General features: G+C 40.9%; 2 protein-coding genes across 2 annotated transcripts in view; one reads left to right on the top strand and one right to left on the bottom strand.

The window, feature by feature from the left end:
* Positions 1 to 1,535: 1,535 nt before the first annotated feature.
* Positions 1,536 to 10,632, top strand: onecutl (one cut domain, family member, like). The gene is made up of 3 exons (XM_073847987.1): positions 1,536 to 1,913; positions 2,145 to 3,428; positions 7,274 to 10,632. Exons 2-3 carry the CDS (start codon positions 2,390 to 2,392, stop codon positions 7,582 to 7,584), a joined length of 1,350 nt encoding a protein of 449 aa, XP_073704088.1. The 5' UTR covers positions 1,536 to 1,913; positions 2,145 to 2,389; the 3' UTR covers positions 7,585 to 10,632.
* LOC141343385 (cathepsin S-like) overlaps positions 10,540 to 13,255 on the bottom strand; it is a 3,829-nt gene continuing 1,113 nt past the window's right edge. Inside the window, exons 2-8 of the mRNA XM_073847988.1 lie at positions 13,019 to 13,144; positions 12,620 to 12,742; positions 12,129 to 12,281; positions 11,633 to 11,857; positions 11,302 to 11,467; positions 11,097 to 11,199; positions 10,540 to 10,918 (exon numbers count right to left, since the gene is read on the bottom strand). Of these exons, the coding sequence (XP_073704089.1) occupies positions 10,819 to 10,918; positions 11,097 to 11,199; positions 11,302 to 11,467; positions 11,633 to 11,857; positions 12,129 to 12,281; positions 12,620 to 12,742; positions 13,019 to 13,144 (996 nt within the window). The 3' untranslated portion in view covers positions 10,540 to 10,818. The remainder of the gene's footprint in view (positions 10,919 to 11,096; positions 11,200 to 11,301; positions 11,468 to 11,632; positions 11,858 to 12,128; positions 12,282 to 12,619; positions 12,743 to 13,018; positions 13,145 to 13,255) is intronic.

Here is a 13,255-nt window from a genome sequence, read left to right as displayed (position 1 = left end):
CAAATAAATTTTCCCATTCAGTCCACATGCTATATTTTCCATAATGCACAAGAAAATTATTAAAAGGTTAAAGGGAATTCTTGTGTTTTATTTATCAGAATTACAACAGGGTGTAAAGGGTTATCAATGCACTCTAAATCGGGTTGTTTTCATTCGAGTGTTCTATCTTCTATCGAGCTCTCCAGCCGCAGTGAGTGAACTTTCACCTCGACCCTCAAACAGACCTTTTTTGCGGTAAGAGCTGACCATTTTACCTCCAGCCACACACTCTTTGCACACACACACACACACACACACACACACCCCTCCTTCCCTCCCTCCCTCGGCCCTGCTCGGCGCGGATCGATAGTGCAGCATCTGCTGCGGGAAGACAGCGGTCCCACATCGCACTGGAAAATTTTTCAAGCGCTCGAATTGCTCATCTCTAAAAATTAAACTGACAGACAGATATGATTAATATTCCAAGTTTCAAACACCTACCCGCATCAACTCCCACCTCTCTCTTTCTCTCGGTCTATGTCCGACACACAAACTCGCAGCGCATAAATGACTTTTTTAAAATGGAAACATGACAGAAGTGTAATTTTGTTGATTATTAGATCGCGCGGTTTAGGAAAGGTCTCGTGGTACTCTTAGAAAGAGGGTCATAGGTGCGCATTGGATAGATCAAGTGCATTGATCTTGTTTAGCACTTCTTTGATTGAAGAGCAAACTCTTATGCTAATTGTCCACTACACTGTAAGCTGACAGCTGATAAGAGCCGCTCTCTGTCACTACGCTTTGTTGCTTCAGTTAATTGCCCTCAGCTTGGGAGAATAAAACTGTAGTTAATAGTACATGAACGCTTTGGCCTTCTAATTGGATTAAACAGGGTTTTTTTCTTGTACAACAAAAATAAACCTGAACATAATTTTTTGACTTGAAGGACTGTAAAAGAATAACTAAATACAAAATATGAACATAAAAATCAAATAAACATCAAATCTCATATTTAGAGTCAAAATATCGCTGCGCGTTTTAAATTTTAACTACGAAAAATGCAAAATCGCTTTGAGGTAACCATAGCAACAGCACGCTGAGCACTTTTCGTTAGAATTTTTAAATGACCGAACACTAAAAAAAAAAAAAAAAATCTATCATTATTCATTATACTATTGAAGATTTCAATACTACAAGTAGCCTATATGACAAAATACTTTTTTACATTTTACATTTGGACAACTCTGGCCGGACCACCAAAAGGCAATTTGGTTTACGTCAAACCTCAACAGATTGCGCCCTGAAAATCTTCTTAATGAATTCTCTTTTTAAAGTCAACTCTTCTGAAACTGTATAATTCGAGCACTGTCACAAGCCCCACCTAAGACAATGGCTTCTTGAGGTCCGCAGGAGGGAAGGAGTTAACGAGGGTTGTAAATTCACCCCACATCTGTCAGATTTTAAGAGTGTGACGTACGGAGGAGGGGGGCTGGGGGAAGAGAGAGAGAGGAGAGAAAGAGTTGGGGCCGAGATCGATGAGGATACAGAAGGGCAAAACCACAGAGATAATGACAGCGACGGAGCGCGATGCTTAGACATACATAGGCGCTCGTTTTTGACACGTTTGTCCGGACATCGGACAAAATCGTACGGCCTTACTCGGCATTTGCGTTGCATCCTCGATAGCACTGGTCCAGCGAGAATCTAGCGGATAACGCGAGTGAAGGACCGAACCGAAGCATCGCTTTTTTTTGAACACCGAAATGTGCTGATGACACACAAAAGTCGTTGTTACATAAAACCGACTGTTGTGTGATTGTAAACTCGGGATTTCTGCAGGTGATAGTATAACCCATTGCATTATCGGCTTTTGATTGTGTTTTGGAGAGGCTGTTTCGCTTCTCTCCATCCTGTCGGATAAGCTACGTTGTGAGGTAAGCGATTCTTAAGCGAGTTTATTCTTCTCAAACTGTTTTTAAACCTTGATATGATTGTTAAAGTTAGTTTTAAATGTGATTCGTTTTATAAAAAAAAAAATAAGTATGGTATTAATAGACAAAAAAGTTACTGGCGGTTTAAGTATTATAATATTTGTGACTAATCAATAAGATGAATAAGTCATCAATAACAAATCAGTGATCATGATCCTCCTGTCTCTTTTTCAGCTTTAGTCACCGAGGCAAAAGCAAGACTCGCATGGATAATTTCAAAAGTATTTATGGAACACAGAATTTGCTTGCATGACCCAAGATGGTGCCACTGTGATGAGTACTCTGAAATCAGATTTTGAGATATAAACAGCATCAGGGACTGTTTTTAGATCACATTACAGAAACCACATTCTAAACTGTTCAGCAACAAACACATCAGCTGGAATTTAAAGAAGAAGTGGAGTAAGGAAGGTACAAACATGGATGGTAATATGGGTGAGATGTCCGTGCACAGCCACGTAGAGCTGGCACACAGTCAGGACAGCCGAGCCATGCTGCACTCTCGGGATCTCACGGCTGCGTTCCCTCGTCCCTCTCTGGGAGGCCCTGGCATGGGCCTGGAGTCCGACCACCAGAGCTCTGCGTATGACCACAGCATGGCAACTCTGGGGTACACTAGGGACCCACCAACCAGCTGTGGAAGCACCTACACCACACTGACACCCCTCCAGCCCTTTGATGATAAATTCCACCATCATCATCACCATCCCTGCCTGCCCGTGAGCAACGTCATCGGAAGCTTTACTCTCATGCGAGAAGATCGAGGCTTGGGAGGAAACTACTATACCCCATACGCAAAAGACTTTGGTTTGGGACAGGGTCTGTCTCCACCGTTGGGCAGTGCGGGTCTGGAAACCGCCATGCATGGTTATGGTAGCCTGGGAAGTCAGAATGGACACAGTAGCCAGATGCTTCCAGGTGGCCATGAGGTCCATATGGGCAGCAATGGGGGTAACATCTGTCGAACAGCACCAGACTTCGGGAGGGAGATGTCACCGCCCTCTCTGGGGGGCGAGCATGGGGTCAGCCACCAGCTAAGCAAAATGGATGCCCACCAGCACACTCCTACTTACCACCCCCATATATACAACCAGAGTTATCAGCACCACCTCCAAAGCCAACAGGCCTCCAAACTCGGGGATCTCCCCTCGTCTTCCCCTTCCTCCTCCAGCTTGGGAAGGGAGGGCATGCTGGCCAGCTCGCAGAACGGCGGTGGAGGGGAGGAGATCAACACCAAAGATGTGGCTCAGAGAATCATCACTGAGCTGAAGAGGTACAGCATCCCACAGGCCATTTTCGCAGAGCGGGTTCTGTGCAGGTCTCAGGGCACTCTGTCAGACCTGCTCAGGAACCCCAAACCCTGGGGAAAACTCAAGTCTGGCCGCGAAACCTTCAAGAGGATGTCCCGCTGGCTACAGGAGCCAGAGTTTCAGAGGATGGCCTCGTTACGTCTGGAAGGTAAAACGCTTGAGCTTGTTTAGTTGAATTTGTAATGCTTTGTTGTTGTGAAACAGAGTAAATCTGGGTGAGAAAAAGTACCACAGTTACAATGTATCTTTGACCGACAATTGCTCAACGTAGAGTAAAGTAAAATATTGGCACCTAAATGTTTCAATAATGTGTTTATTATTGAGAAAGAAATCATATTTCACTTCAAACCCAATGAATCTTGCCGTGTTACCATGTTTTGACATTAAAGAGGCTGAAACTTTAACTGTTGTCCAAAGCACACAAAGAGATCCAGAGAAAAACAGTAACATGAGAATGGACGAAGGTGGGGGGGGGGGGGGGCTGGTATGGCGATGCAGGGATGGGGCGGTTTTCAAAATGTCGGCTGGCGTGCTGCAGCAGCCACTGAGGATTGTGGGGTGGGAGACAAACACAGACACGCAGATTCTCCCGAAATCTTTTCGAATCCCAAGCGATCAATCACCTAAGCATGAAATACGCTTCAGAATGAATTATTCTGCTTGCATTACCACTACAGATATTGATTGGTGACCACTGTGCCCTCAGTCGTAGGGGTGTTCCATGCAACGAAATACATGGAATCAATCAATGCCCTGTTGGCCTGAGTGGTAGCATGTCCTGCTGTTGTTTTCGGCGGTAATCGCTAAACATGCCATTGTGGAAATTTTGATAGGCAGTAAATGTTGTGATAACGTAAGCGTTGTTTTTTGTGACCTAAAATGTCCCAGCTATTTTTAATGCGTAATTCAGGCTTTGGAGTTGGAATATTTTTCATTCATTTTAATTGATATCGACTGTGAATTTTCCGACAGCCAATCGCCATCTGATGGATTTTTCTTGCAGCTTTTTTCACAGCTTCTGCACACAAAAGCATAAGTGGACACCTTCGTATTTCCCTATATAACCCACTTTCCATGAGTGTTGACTTTTCTCACCATGCCCTTTGTTTAATTACTAGCTAGTATTGATTTCCTTGGGAAAGCAACGCAGAAGGCTCCAGCACACACCTCCTGTGAATAAGACGGCGTGAGCAAACATTAGAATGCATGCGGCTACACGCCTCCTCTCTCGGAGACAGCAGGAGTTCAACTTGCCGACACATTTAATGATGATTCAGCTTAATGCAGTGATTTTTAACAAGCCTTTACACAACAAATATTATTTTTATTAGTTTCATGCATACCAATAGGGCCTGAGATCACACTGCATTTGTTGCACAGCAAATGCATATTTTAATCTTTTATAAGCTGGATTTATTGAGCTGTTTTTTCCTAGATATCCTGAATTGTTTCTCTCTTTCTCTCCCTCAGTTTTTCCTCAGGTCTTTTGTGTGGATGTGTTCTGTTGGTTGTTTTCGCAAACTGGCTGAGCTTTGATTGGGAGAGAGATGAACAGAGAGAAATTCAGTCGCAGGGCAGGGTAGAGATCATTACTCTAAAGCTCGGCATTCGGACAGCATTGGGATTTCACACACAAGCACTGAAGCCTAAAGCTCTTGTCTTAAAGAATCACAGAGATATGATCGGCTTAAACAGCAGAGGCTTTTTCACTGACGCTGTTGCCTTTACATTTTCAGCCCCGAACTACATTTGATAAAAATTGCATAGTTAAGTTTAGATCTCTGTGGCCCCGCAGAGATTGACAATGAATGTGGTTTGGCACGCAGGAGCTCCCCTTTCATCCAGCACTAAAGGGGTTAAAGCTCCTCTATAGGTCGGGGAGTCTGAGCAACACAGATTTAATCAATAATTTCTATCAGCCCCTGGCCGAAAAAAAAATCAGCAGGGGGTGGAGTAGGCAGGGAGTACGGCTTCGGGGGGAGAGGGGGGTGATAGGCAATTGGGGGGTGGGGGTGGTTTATGAAAAAGGCTTTCGATCACGTTTCAGCTACATGAGACAAGTGGTATACATCATGATTAGGGCCTGCTCCCACGATCATAAGAACTCTATGGGGGGATGTTTATGTCTGGGAGTGTGGTGCGGAGTGCAGGATTTATAGCATGGTAATTCCTACCTTTTACACATGATTACAACATCAGGAAGCATTTAGTTAATGGTCGCCGTCGTATTGGCCAAAGCGAGTGGTGGGGCCGATCAGGAGTTTGAATATGACACAGAGGTGAAACGTTAAGCATTTTGAGGACAATAGACTTTCTGAACGTTTTGTTTCTTCGGATTTGTTCGTCGTCTATTGTATTTGATATAGATCATTATTGTTCAGCACGTTTACAGTCTTTCTCCTTATCACTTAATCTCCCTTATCCTCAATTTCCACTCCAGGATCAATAAAGTACATTTATCTATCTATCAAGTTGGCAGTTGTCTGATAGAGACTCTCCCTGGTTTTCAGGCAATAGTCTGGTCTACACCCAGTGCGGTATTTAATTAAGCTGTATATTATATAACGTTAATGGCGATATATGATAATTATTGCGAAATGAAAATGCAGAGTATTGACAACATTAGCTCTGACTGATCTTTTGCATCTCTTTCTAGTGCACAGGACTGCTCAGCTCAATGTTTAACATTTTAAAATGTTGAGATCTTTTTTTTAGCTTTCAACTGTAATTTCCTGATCTGTTGCATATATATTTTTCTACAATAGCAAAAGACTCGTTCATCATCTCTCAAAATAATTGCACTTCAGATGCCATGCCTAACATTTTAGAATATTCTTTAGCTATTGACTGTAATTTCCTTATTGTTTACATATTTTTCTACAACAACGAAGGACTTATTATCATCCCTTAAACTAGTTGCAATCAGATGCAATGTTTGACATTTTAAAATGTTGATATCTTAAAAATCTGACATCTTTTTTCAGCTTTTAACTGTAATTTCCTGATCCTTTGCATATTTTCCACCATAACAACTGACTTATTCATCATCTCTTAAACTAGTTGCATTCAGATGCAATGTTTAACATTTTAAAATGTTGATATCTTTAAAATCTGACATCTTGAATCTTTTTTCAGCTTTTGACTGTAATTTCCTGATCCTTTGCATATTTTTCTACAATAACAAAGAACATATTCATCATCTCGCAAACTAGTTGTAATTTATGTGCAATGTTTAACATTTAAACATTTTGAGATCTTTAAAATTTTTTCGACTATAATTTCCTTATTGTTTACATCAAGGTGAAGAACTTAATTATCATTCCTTAAACTAGCTGCATTTCAGATGCTATGTTTAACATTTTAAAATGTTGAGATTTTAAAAATTTGAGATTGTTTTAGCCTTTGGCCATAATTTCCTCAACCATTATTTGAGCCTCTTTCTCTGCTTTCTGCTGTTTACAGTTTGAAACCTTTAAATTATATTATATTAAATTATATTATATATGCAAGCCACATGTTAAAAATCTACACTTAATAGACCCTTATTAAACACTATTTGTGACCCTGGACCACAAAACAGTCTTAAGTTGCACAGGTATATTTGTAGCAATAGCCAACAATACATTGTATGGGTCAAAATGAACTTCATTTGGACAGCTTTAAAGGCAATTTTCTGATTATTTAGATTTTTTTTTTTTTTGCACCCTCAGATTCCAGATTTTCAAATAGTTGTATCCCAAACAAATTTTGTCCTATTCTAACAAACCATACATCAATGGAAAGCTTATTTATTCAGCTTTCGAAATATCAAAAATGGACCCTTATTACTGGTTTTGTGCTCCTGGGTCACATTTATGTTTTCTGCAGTTAACAAAGTGTAGAGCCTAGTAGATAACAAAGAAAAATTGCTAATAATAATGAAAAGACAAATTAAGATTTTTAGGTCTAATTTATAGACTAATGTTTTTTTCTTTTTCTCTGTCTCTTTCTCAGCTTGTAAGCGTAAGGAGCAAGAGCAGTCCAAGCTAGAGCGTAACCAGGGGCCCAAGCGTACCCGGCTAGTCTTCACAGACCTGCAGCGTCGTACTCTAATGGCCATTTTCAGAGAGAACCACCGACCGACCAAAGACCTGCAGATCACCATCTCTCAACAGCTTGGCCTTGAGCTTTCCACCGTAAGCAACTTCTTCATGAACGCTCGCCGCAGAAACCTCAACCGCTGGATCGAAGAGGGCCGCCCATCCTCCACCGGCTCGTCGGGGTCCAGCACGGCATCTCCAGCTGTGACCTGCTCCACGGCATGATGGGAAAATGAGCCGTTTTACGCTCTGCACAGCACAGGTTTACCTGTAGCTCCTAGAGTTTGAGATTTTTAATCAAGGGTGTTTTTGTATACAAATCAACAGCATATGAAACCAAAGATGAAGTCTGATGCTCGCAATGTCTAGACGAGACAGGATTTGATTGTAGTTTTAGTGTCGATTACTTTAGCTTTAATCGCAAAGGATGAGCCCAGCACATCAGGGCTTATGAAATCATTCACAAATCAACATATTGAGGGTTATGAAATGGTACTGAATAGATATTGAATCTATTAATTTTGTAATTTGTTACAGCATCTAAAATCGGTGCAGATGTTTCTGGTTTTTCTTTGTTGATCATGACAGATGGAGAGTCAGAGTCGAAATGATATTTTTCGGATTCTCAAAAGAGAGAGATGATTTTGCAAGATGGAAAATAATGACCAAAGAAACAAAGAAGGATGCAGACGAATTTGCAGAGATTCTTTTAAAGGGAAAAACTACTGGATGAAGCTGAAACCAAAATATGAACATTTTTCGAGAGCTTGTTTTCTTTTTATACGCCTTCGTTACAAAAGCCAGGCCTCATAGTCCAAAAAAGGCATCTACTACAGTCTCAGCACAGGACTGGAGTCGCATCCTCTCAGACAATACGAGGAGGAACTCAAGGCAAGAGCAGCCGTGACTCTTTTTGCAACAGACTTTTAACTTGTTGGTGAGTTTCTGCTGACAGAATGGCTGCAAAGAGGAATCCAGGACACTCTCTCCTCTTGCGTAATTTCCATCTGATTTCAAATGATTTCTTAGATGTCACACTGAGGATGGAGAAATCCGATTTTGTACAAATTTCAAGCACACAATCTGGCCGATGGCTGTTCGTACCGGAAAAAGCTCAAAATCTCGAAGACCCTAATGAAAAATACTTACAAAAAGCTTGAATTGAACACGAACTGAGAACCACTTTGTGTATTTATAATTATTTATGTATTTATTTCCAATCTTCTAGCTATTTATTTTATTTATTTGCTAGTTACCGTCAGTATTTATTTCACCGAGTGTTGTTTGTTTGTGAAAAATGACTCCTATCTCTGATAGGAGTCCCAATACCAAAGATGAATATTTGTCCTCCCTGAATGTCCGACGTTTCTCATCTCCTGAACGCTGTGTTAGTGTCTCGATAGCCAGGCTAGCGTACCCATCCATGTTCATCGTTCACGTGTGCTGCATGTCTAGACCCTTTAGGCCACAGCCTGACTGAACAAATCGAGACTCAGCGTGATCGTAAAACAGCACACGAGTGGCTGTGAAGTCGAGATGATTCTAAATTTAGGCTGTTGAACTGTGATCTCCTCACTGCAGTCCACATTTACTGTATAATGATTGTACGTGCTGCGCCATGGTCTCTCGGGGTGGGCCGTCGAGGGAGAAATCGTCCCTTTTTCAATGCTCTGTCTAGTTCCCCTGTGTTTAACCTTTGCAGGGCATGTAGTGAGGCCCCTTCACAGCACGCACTTGAAAGAGGGCCCATGAAAGAGGCCATCGACTTTTGCCGACTTCAAAGACGCCCTTTTTATCTGTGTCCTCTCGGCACTCGGTCGGACCCATGGGCTTAGGGCGTTCACGGGGAGGGGTGGCAGATCAGAGGCTAGCAGCATTACCGAATCACGGTGAGGAAGGGGAGGGGTGGTGAATGGGAGTTTGGGGATGTGAATTAAACTTTAATGAGCGACAATTGTAAGCGTGCTGCGTGAGGGGCAAAGGGTGTCAGCGTGTGTGCGTCTCAACTCTCCAGGTCACCCTGTTGCAGCACTGGTGGTTAGCCGGGCCTCTCTTTTCGTAGAGATGTAATGATTTAGCTTATAATAATTTGCAAACTTACCGCGGTAGATGGTTAGAGATCACTCGACGACCTTTAGCGTTCCGAAGATCACGTTTAGCAGATCTTGACAGACGCATCTAACGTAATTTAGTATTTGGCGCCTCCTCGTGGTTTGGTTCACACGCTTACTGAGGGGAATTAAATCACGCCATATTCTCGTAGTGTTTAACCTCTTCAGATATATTTGAAAGAGTAACTACAGTGTGTAAACCTTAAGTGATATTTCCATTTCGCCGTCCTACTGAGGGGAAGCCGTTTGGCCATTTTTGTTCTACCCGACAGCTCTAATTTCATCTACCTCAACTGTGTGTGATGTGTCGTGTAGCTGAGATGTAACTGTACCAAAGATCCCATCCATTCAGGGAGCGTCTGTGCGTTACTAAGTTTTTATAGCCAAATGTGCTGGAATCAATCCGTGAACACAACTAAACCACAGCCCTACCTGCAGGCAGAGAGAACCTTGTTTGTGTGTGTGTGTGTGTGTGTGTGTGTGTGTGTGTGTGAGAGAGAGAGAGAGAGAGAGAGAGAGAGAGAGAGAGAGAGAGAGCGACTGAAGAACATTTATCAATATAAAGACCAAATGGGAATGACAATCTGAGCAAGAGAGGGGGTCTTGCTGATCTTATGATTGCTTATCCCTCCAAAAAGAAAAAAAAAACAAAAAAGTGTTACCGTGTAAAAGTAAGAATAGAGACCAAAATAAATGTTAAATAAGTTTGTCTCTACAAATATGATGCAATTCTGTTTTAGCTGTGTCATATGAATCACCCGAATAAAAATATGATTTTTGATTTTAGCAAACTTGATTGTTGGATCACAACATAGGCTGACAGAATTCATTCTCTCAAGACATTTTTGGCATCTGGAGATCCACTTATTAACGGTTCAGATAAGCAGACTGAAAAGGTAGCAAGTGTTTTCTCTTTCTTTTACCTATCACTCATCTAAAACCTCTTTCTGCTGGTGTGAACATCTGTGTCATTTTATGCCATTCTCTCCCTTGTGTTACCTTATGAATGTGGCTAATCAACCAAAGGTGTAAAAATCACAGCAATCTAAATGTCAATCATAACTGGACATTGTGTGCTGATCTTGAAAAATCCTTTAATACCTCATGTGAAACTGTTCGTTGTGATGTTGCACTGAATAAAACCAAGTCATTTGTAAACATACTCAATAGAGTGAAAGCAATTTTTCTTTTAAAGCTTTAAGACATTAAAATACTGATTTACAATGTAAAATACATTTGGATTTTTTTTTTAAAAGACAATGGAAATAAAAACATTATAGAACATGCATTTACAGCTACAAATAATTTCTTATCTATATTCATATATCTGATTTCAACAGAGTTTCAGTTACATAACTGGAAAGCAGGCAAATGAGGCGATGCCACACATGTTGTTCTGGTTTCTGGCCATACGGATGTAGCCACCATCTCCAAATCCGGTACCCCAACTGTTATAGCATAATAAATTACATAAAGATAACAATAAGCATATGTATTTATTATATAGTGTTTTGTGTGAAATAGATGTTTTGTTTTTACAAGACTTTGAGTTGAGTACATTTCATAAAACAAAATCAGACCCAGTCAGTTCAACATAACAAAATTTCACACTTGTTCTGATTGTACCTGTTTTTGATCAGCCAAAAGTCCTGTCCAGCAATCGCACCGTATCCCACAGCTAGCACTGCATGGTTTATGCTTTGGCTGCAGGATGGATCATTGTAAACTCCTAAGGATAGATGTGAAGTAACATTAGTTGTCAACAAAAATTTGCATCCTGAAACCCTTGGTAATCAGTTTGACTGAAATGTGAAAAGAAAGAAATACTAACCACTGTGGTACAGGATAAACTGAGGGCGAGTGGCGTCAATAGCCACTGAAATGGGCCCGATGTTAGCAACAGCCTGCTTCAGGGCCTCTTCATCTCCCTGACTGACGAAATTATACTTGGTGCAGTTTGCTGCACGCTGGGATGGACTGTATCTGCACTGCCCTTGCTGTAGAACACATTTATTTTTTAATAGATTATATTCATAATGATATTTGATTGCAGCTATTTAAAAATGTGTCAAAGCAGCTGTCATAGGTCTTGCTAAAAGTTCCTGTCACTTAAAATGTGGAATGTTTCTACCATGTTTCTGTAATTATCACACACGACTTACCACTCCTTCATAAGGGTAAGATGATTCTGAGTCTATTCCACCATTATCAATAACATACTGGAAGGCAGAACTCATCAAACCACCACCGCAACCATAATTGCCATAACTGGAGGAACAGTCCACCAGATTCTGAGGACTGAGGTCGACCAGCTTTCCTGTGGTCTTCATCAGCTGACCTTCAAGAGATCCAACAGTGCTGAATGCCCAGCAAGAGCCACATGCACCCTGACAGCAGAGAGAGAGAGAAACATGATACAAATAATAAAACAGGAAGCACAACAACTGTGGAATTTTTGCACTTTTTTTTACCTTCAAGCTACTTAAAATGGAAATATAATGTGAACCTGAAATTCTTAAAATTGCTTTAAATCAAAAGAAACAAAAAGAGCTGTCCTGCGAAATACAAAGCTATACAGACATAAATATAAATGAGGAAAAAGTTTTTTTTGCTTGTTTGGGTTTTTTTATTCTATCAAAATATACTGTATAATCATACCTGGTTCTTCACGCTGGTGACATATCCTTTCTCTCTCCAGTCCACAGAGTCTGGGACAGCAGCTCTAGAAGAGCCCAAAAACTCTGGTGCTTGCCTCTTAAAGCCAGGGGGAACACGAGTTGTAGCTAGCATTTGCAGGATCTCCTCTGTTGTCTGTGAATCAACATAACAAGGAAAATTTCAGATGATGCAATTGTCACTTGCTTTGCAAGGTATCTGATATAGCCTGTGTCTGCCAAAAGGTTAAACTTTCTTGCTGTATAATTTTAAGTTAAACATCTAAAACTTTTTGTAAGGAAATATAATAGATGAAAAAAATACTGTTGTCTCACACTGAATAGCTTCATGCTAAAAATAGAAACAAGGAAATAAAGCAGCATTGCGTGCCAAATTTTTTTAAAGCAAACTAGATGCGTGCAAACAAAAACCACCGATAAAGAAATGCAGTGGAAAAGGGGAAAAAAAAAGACACACTGGACTGATGTTCTCACCATGTCAGCCATGTGGTTCATGCCCAGGTCATATGAATGCAGGCCCATGGAGGCCTCTAGATTGTGAATGGTGACAAGTTCAAGGTTTCTCTCCCACAACTCCCTCCTGCCCAGTTCCTCATCCTGTCAATATAAACAACAGACAATTCTATGATTTAATAAAGCAATACACAAAACCATTGACATCACTGTTCAAACTATTTAGGTCTCAAATTAATGCATCATTATTTCCTCAACAAATAAGCCCAGGAATCAAGCTAAACCAGTTTGATAAGATACAAGGAAGGAATGGAGTTTGTATTCCTCACTGAAAATGTGATTAAAAAAAGAAATCTAGATGTGGGTAAAAGATGAGCTTTGGGATCATCTTACAGATGCTTGTGAAAGTCATATTCTCACCTTACTGGAGTAAAACTTATTATGCGTCTTTTTCCACAACTCCCAGTGCTGGTCTAGATTTGTGTTGAAATGGGCCAGTGCTGCGCTACAACACACGGCAAACAGCAAGCTCCCGAGCATCATGGCCTGACAAGAGCAAAAACGGCAAGTGAAAGTTACTGAAATGTATTATAAATGCATTATTCTCATTGCATTAAGTTGAAAAAAAAAACAGCATATGCTGGTTAGGTAGGTTTT

The sequence above is a fragment of the Garra rufa genome, chromosome 9 (genome assembly GCF_049309525.1).
Source record: "Garra rufa chromosome 9, GarRuf1.0, whole genome shotgun sequence".
Classification (NCBI taxonomy): domain Eukaryota; kingdom Metazoa; phylum Chordata; class Actinopteri; order Cypriniformes; family Cyprinidae; genus Garra; species Garra rufa.
Note: the sequence above shows the minus strand (reverse complement) of the source record. Positions and strands in the feature narration are given on the sequence as shown.

What these genes read in the sequence shown, in the direction of transcription:
- onecutl (XM_073847987.1), top strand. Translation starts at nt 2,390, where the DNA reads ATGGATGGTAATATGGGTGAGATGTCCGTGCACAGCCACGTAGAGCTG. An exon ending in GGCCTCGTTACGTCTGGAAG is followed by an intron (nt 3,429 to 7,273) that starts GTAAAACGCTTG and finishes TCTCTTTCTCAG; the next exon opens with CTTGTAAGCGTAAGGAGCAA.